This window comes from Eutrigla gurnardus (genome assembly GCF_963514095.1).
Source record: "Eutrigla gurnardus genome assembly, chromosome: 22".
Taxonomy (NCBI): domain Eukaryota; kingdom Metazoa; phylum Chordata; class Actinopteri; order Perciformes; family Triglidae; genus Eutrigla; species Eutrigla gurnardus.
In genome coordinates, this window is record NC_139933.1 from 16,090,449 (window position 1) to 16,096,448 (window position 6,000).

At 46.3% G+C, this 6,000-nt stretch overlaps 2 protein-coding genes across 3 annotated transcripts; both read left to right on the forward strand.

Moving 5' to 3' along the window:
* Positions 1-587: 587 nt before the first annotated feature.
* hoxb6b (homeobox B6b) lies at positions 588-2,674 on the forward strand. Of its 2 annotated transcripts, XM_084002101.1 has the most exons (3): positions 588-1,313; positions 2,268-2,300; positions 2,396-2,674. In XM_084002101.1, the coding sequence occupies exons 1-3, from the start codon at positions 869-871 to the stop codon at positions 2,650-2,652; spliced, it is 735 nt and encodes a 244-aa protein (XP_083858227.1). In that variant the 5' UTR covers positions 588-868; the 3' UTR covers positions 2,653-2,674. The 2 variants fall into 2 exon arrangements, with proteins under 2 accessions (XP_083858227.1, XP_083858228.1); XM_084002102.1 differs by lacking the exon at positions 2,268-2,300 and having other exon boundaries at positions 589-1,313.
* A 1,129-nt stretch (positions 2,675-3,803) lies between these two features.
* hoxb5b (homeobox B5b) lies at positions 3,804-6,000 on the forward strand. Its single transcript, XM_084002091.1, has 2 exons — positions 3,804-4,574; positions 4,994-6,000. The coding sequence occupies exons 1-2, from the start codon at positions 3,950-3,952 to the stop codon at positions 5,239-5,241; spliced, it is 873 nt and encodes a 290-aa protein (XP_083858217.1). The 5' UTR covers positions 3,804-3,949; the 3' UTR covers positions 5,242-6,000.

Genomic DNA, 6,000 nt, shown 5'->3' on the forward strand with positions numbered 1-6,000 from the left:
TCCATGCACCTCACTCACAGTGAACCTTTTTTAAAAGAGTGAAATATCAACATTATTGACGCATATCTTCCTTTTCTTTTCTGCATGTGGATGAATGAATACCCATTATTAGGATGTCTGGCAGCTGCGTTTATGATACAGCTTCTCGTTAATGTGTTTATTAGTTATTATATCATTTAACAAGATGGACTGAAGGTTGGAGGGAGCGGAGGAGAGGCAGGGAGCCGGTCGTTTGTGCGTAAATGGGGGGGAAATGCGCAAAGTGTTCATTGCGGTGTTTCTTTTCTCTTTTTGCATTGTGTGTGTGTGTGTGTGTGTGTGTGTGCGCTGGTGAGAGAGAGAGAGAGAGAGAGAGAGAGAGAGAGAGAGAGAGAGAGAGAGAGAGAGAGAGAGAGAGAGAGAGAGAGGGAGAGCGGTTGTGCACGAGCTCTGTTTGTGACGGAGGAGGGGGGGAGAAGTCCGACTGCTTTATTGGACTGTATTTGCATGCGATGGAAAGTTGCTATATATATATGTAGTATGTTGTTTTTTATTATTTATTTAGTGTGCCATGTATTCATGCGAGTCGCAGCCTCTCCATGTCTGTGCGCGTGAGCGTGCGTAAAGAGCTCGAGCGCTTCATTTCGATTCACTGGGGACCCCTGCGCGCAACAAGAGCCCCCCATGGGTGCAATAGTGCAAGCACAGACTGCGGTGATTGGCTGGAGGTTGATCAGATGGTACACTTCCCCTCTGTGTTCAGTGGCACCTCGCAACCCCCCCTTTCAGCAAAAACCAAATCTCGGATAAAGTAATGGCAAAACCACTTGGACTATAAAAGACAACAAATCATATTCCTCCGGAGTATATACACCCCGTTGTCCACCCAATGAGTTCCTATTTTGTTAACTCAACTTTTCCCGTGTCTCTACCGGGAGGACAGGACTCTCTCCTGGGTCAGATACCGTTATATTCCTCGGGATACACCGATCCGTTAAGACACTACTCCAACGCGGCCACGTATGGAGCCGCCAACATGCAGGAGAAGGTTTACCCGGCGTCCTACTACCAGCAGACGGGCGCTGCGGCGGCGGCCATCTACGGAAGGGCCGGCGCCGGAGCGCCCTGCGACTACAACTCGGTCGGGACTTTCTACAAGGACGCGGAGGGCTCGTGCGCCTTCTCGAGCCGCGACGACCAGCCGCTGTTCATCGCTCCGGAGCAGCGCAAAGCGGAGTGCCCGGAGCAGCCGGTCAGCATGAGCGGCAGCCTCGAGGACAAGTCCTCCACGCTCATCTACCCGTGGATGCAGAGGATGAACGCCTGCTCCGCCGGTGAGTACAAACGTTTAAACTCGTGTTGTTGTCACGCCGCCCGGAGGTACAAAAAAAAAAAAAAAAGAGTCCCGCTCGCTGCGTGATGAAGTGAGCATCCGGAGCCTCGCGCGGCTGCCTGTCAGCTGCGCGAGTGCTCGATGCCCGAACATCTAATCAACTTTAGAAAAGCAGAAACATCAAATAATTGCGCGATTACGGAGCGAGCGTTCGTGGATTATTGTGATTGCGCACGGATGGATCGTCCTGCGCCTTCGGGGCTTCGGCTGCTACATCATCATCACATACAGACACGACCGCACGCGCACGCAAACAACACGCACGCACGCACACACACACGGACATGGCCTACACCACCCCGAGCTCCGACTTAAAGCTCTCAAGTGTCACATGGCACCTTCGGAATTGGCCTTTTTTCAGTTTTACAGTGACACTAAATATCACAGAAACACTTCCAGCTGCGACTAAATGTCTCCAAAAACAAGACGCGATGTGAGCTTTGTTCATTAGTGCGCAGCGTCACTCTGACTGTATTGTTAGTGAACAATATTACTATTGTTAGTGAACAATATACTGCTGTCATAAGAGAGAAAACACAGTTTACGCACCACATGAAAGGCTACATCCTGATGTAGCCTGCATCAATGTCATCATGTAGGATATTCTTTTTAAAATGCATGTAGAGGTCATTATAAACTCACTATAAGGCGCTTCGCGTGCATAAAGATATATTATTGGAAAATACAGCGGTATTATAGAATATATATTAATGAATATTGACATTTGCGTATCTATAGGAAGATGCTGTTTGCATACAATAAAGTACAGTTATTAACTTTATCGTAATTCACTACTTTGAACACAAACCAATATTATATTTGTTTGGAATCAGACTGTGATTTGGAGTTGGAATCCACCAAATTGATGAATCACCACTTTATTGTATTTTTTCAGACACACCACTACAGATTTCGAGTGCATTCTCAGGTAGATTTCCCCTGCTACACTTTCGACATTCGCCCAGGACAACCATTTAATTATTAATTCATGAATTTATTTATTTCTCTCTCTTTCTCCCTCAGGTCCATTTGGCAACAGTGGCCGCAGGGGCCGACAGACCTACACCCGCTACCAGACTCTGGAGCTGGAGAAGGAGTTCCACTTTAACCGCTACCTGACCAGGAGGCGCCGGATAGAGATCTCCCACGCCCTGTGTCTGACGGAGAGACAGATCAAAATCTGGTTTCAGAACCGCAGGATGAAGTGGAAAAAGGAGAACAAACTCCTCAATCCCTCAAAGACACCCGAGGAGGAGGAACAGGCGGAGAAGAAGAGCTAAAAAGAAAAAAAAGGGGGGAAAGGACACTGGAAGGAAGGCATGTGTTTGCGCGTTCGCGTTCACACTCCCAGAATAAAAAAAACCGATGTATTATTTCTTTGTAGATAAAGTGCTGCGAATCCCATGTTAGAGACGTGTAGAGTGATTTAGACTTTATTTCTGTATCTGCACGGTGATAATGTCCGCATTAGGTTAAAATCAGGTCCTCCTCTTGTTTGTCCTTGTGCTTGTGTGTGTTTTATTTAGGGGACTATGCAAAAATCCGCCAAAATGTAAATACTTTTCGTGTTTAGTTTTTTTTTTGACAATGCTGTTACCTCATTATAGTAGTTCTACTGAGTTTTATTTTGTTGTTTTTTGAAATGCCATTAAAATAAGACTTTGTTGTTTCTATTTTCCTTTTTTTTTTTACTGCACATCTTGTGGTGTTAGTTGTTCTAGAATCGTCTTCGGCTCGTTGTTTTACAGCTGTGAACCCTCAACACTTCCATTTTGTACAGACAAGAAATGTTACCTGTTATTTATTGTTGTTCACTTTGTGTTCAATGCACATCTGGATATTGTGTGCAATATTTTGTTTAGGAAATTGTACATAGAAATAAAGGCTTTTTGATGTATATTGGAAAAAAACACCTTGTGGCGTCATTTATCCTCGTGGGAGAGAGAGAGAGAGAGAGAGAAACATACTTCTTATTGTTTTTATTATTATGATTATTATTATTATTATAGGGCGCTGAACTGCTTCTGACAACGCAATACACCTATAAAAGGAGCCTATGCATTCACATAAAAACAGAGAAAAGATTAAAATAATTTCCAGTTTGACAGTCTGCGCGTTAAACTGCCAACAGTGTGGCTGATAAGTCTCTGTTATGTGTTACCTGAGCCTTTTGTGGCCTATATTATCAGCGCGTTACATAAATGATGGATGACTCCAGGGCCTGGCAGCGCGTCCCGGCGGCGCACTACCGCCTCTGTCCGGAAGATGGCGCCCTCTGCCTGCGCGGCTCTCGGGGGCGCAGCGGGGAGGCACCATTGACTGGAGCCTAACGACCATTATTTCGTCATCATTTGTAACCATGGAGCATGAATTACCTCTTGAAGTCATCAGTGAGGATTTACGACTGGTCAACAAAGGCACGTGATTCCCGAACGCTCTCCCATATTTGGCCGCATACCTGGCAAAGTACAGTAGGGCTTCATTGCTTATAATTCATGATTGCGTCCATAAATCGTGCAAGCACACAGGATTATAGCGACAAAGATCTACAAATCGAGGCTTTAAAAATCCAAGCAAATGAGCTCTTACTTTGTAAACTCGTTCTCAGGGCGCTATCCAAATGGCTCCGACTATCAGTTACTAAATTATGGGACTAACGGCGCTGTGAGCGGTTCCTTCAGAGACCCTGGCACCATGCACTCCGGGTCTTTCGGCTACAACTACAATGGCATGGACCTAACGGTGAACCGCACCAACAACGGCGGCCACTTCGGGGCCGTGAGAGAGGATGCCCGGGGATTCGCGCCGGACGCCCGCTACAGACAGACGCCTAACTGCTCGCTCTCGTCTCCAGCTCCGGTGGCGGCGCCGCCGTCGTGCGCCACGGCCGGCCACGACCCGCTGGAACTAAAAAGCCCCTCTCCTCCCTCCGACCGGAGCTCGACCTCGAGCGGCAACAGCCTCAACAAAAACAACGGCGCTCATTTCACGGAGATCGAGGACGCCACCGTCGCGTCGGAGAGCGAGGAGGGCGCGCACAGCAGCGGCGGAGGCGGCGGAGGCGGCGGCGGCGGCTCCGGCACGGCTCCGCGGGCGCAGCAGCAGCACCAGGACCCCAACGCCACCTCCTCAACTCCGACATCAAATGATTGCCAATCGCCACAAATATTCCCCTGGATGCGGAAACTGCACATAAGCCATGGTATATATACATATATAAATCTATTTTTACACCTCTACTAATATTTAGTTTGGGAGGGTGTCACGCTGACGGTGTGTCCATAAATCTGTCATGTGTTGCATGAGTGAGCTGGTGGCTGAGAGGGAGAACCAGGGCGGTGTGTGGGAAGTGTTTATGGGGGTGTCGGGGTTCAGGTTAACTGCAGCCGGAGCCCGAGAGAGGAAGGCGGCTTCTTAAACGTGTGCAGGCTGTTGGAGGAGAAAAGGCTTCTATGGCGAGTGTTGTTGGTGTGTGTGTGTGTGTCGTGTTGGGTGCATGCTTCCTCCCCTGCATCATGTCATGTCGTGAAACCCTCCATCCTCACGGCCACATTTACTGTTGTTGTTGTTGTGGTGCAGTTGCTAATTGTTCTGGCTTTTCTGCACACTAAAACATTGTAGATATGACCGGACCTGATGGGAAAAGGGCCCGAACCGCGTACACCCGGTACCAGACGCTAGAGCTGGAGAAAGAGTTTCACTTCAATAGGTACCTGACCAGGCGGCGGAGGATAGAGATAGCCCACGCCCTGTGTCTTTCCGAGAGACAGATCAAAATCTGGTTTCAGAACCGCAGGATGAAGTGGAAGAAGGACAATAAGCTGAAAAGCATGAGTCTGGTGACGGGAGGCAGCGCCTTCCACAACTGAATAACTTTTGGGGGAGAGTAAAAGAAAACAAAAAATACTAATAATAATTTAAAAAAAGAATGAAAGAAGAAAAAAAGGAATCCATGAGTACTGTAAAGCTATTTGAAAAGCGCAGCACCTTCCAGCATGCTATTGTGATAGAAGAAGAAGTATTCTGTGGTCCGTTTTTAGTTTCCCTGTTGTTGTACTATGATCTAGCTTAGTGTCCTATTTGGAAGAAAAAAAGAATAAGATGTAAATATTATTGGGGGTATTACTTGTCCATGCTTTTTGCTCTCTCTCTATCTCTCCCTCTCTTGAAGGTGTTTTAACTTGAGCTCTTTATTGTGACTTATTAACGGTCTAACAGGAGTAAAATTCATTGTACAGTTAAAAAAAAAACAAAGAAGAAAAAAAGAAAAGTTTCCAAACCATATGCTGCTCTTCAATGAATGTAAACCTAATGTATTCCGGAGGGCCATTCAAAGCGCTTTAGTGGAAGTTTTACTGCTATTTTTTGATGGTTATCTCGTGGCCAGATCCATAAAGTTCCAAGCCAATGTGTAGCTTTAGGATATTTTGTGCAACTATTATTATAATTATTATTGTTTAGGATAATTATGAGCAATGCAAATGTACTCAACCTGTCAATGTGATCAATTTTTTTAGTGGAAAGGGTTATTCTGTGCATATAGGCAGTGATGTAAGCTTGTTTTTTTTCCGCCAATAAGCTTTTTGTATTTGTAAAGTGAACTCATAGCGCTTGAAAATAAAAGTTTC

Excerpts from the sequence above, each read along its gene's own strand:
- hoxb6b (XM_084002101.1), top strand. The coding sequence starts at position 869 with ATGAGTTCCTATTTTGTTAACTCAACTTTTCCCGTGTCTCTACCGGGA. Across the intron at positions 1,314-2,267 it reads GATGAACGCCTGCTCCGCCG|ACACACCACTACAGATTTCG; the intron begins GTGAGTACAAAC and ends GTATTTTTTCAG. Across the intron at positions 2,301-2,395 it reads GATTTCGAGTGCATTCTCAG|GTCCATTTGGCAACAGTGGC; the intron begins GTAGATTTCCCC and ends TTTCTCCCTCAG.
- hoxb5b (XM_084002091.1), top strand. The coding sequence starts at position 3,950 with ATGAGCTCTTACTTTGTAAACTCGTTCTCAGGGCGCTATCCAAATGGC. Across the intron at positions 4,575-4,993 it reads GAAACTGCACATAAGCCATG|ATATGACCGGACCTGATGGG; the intron begins GTATATATACAT and ends AAAACATTGTAG.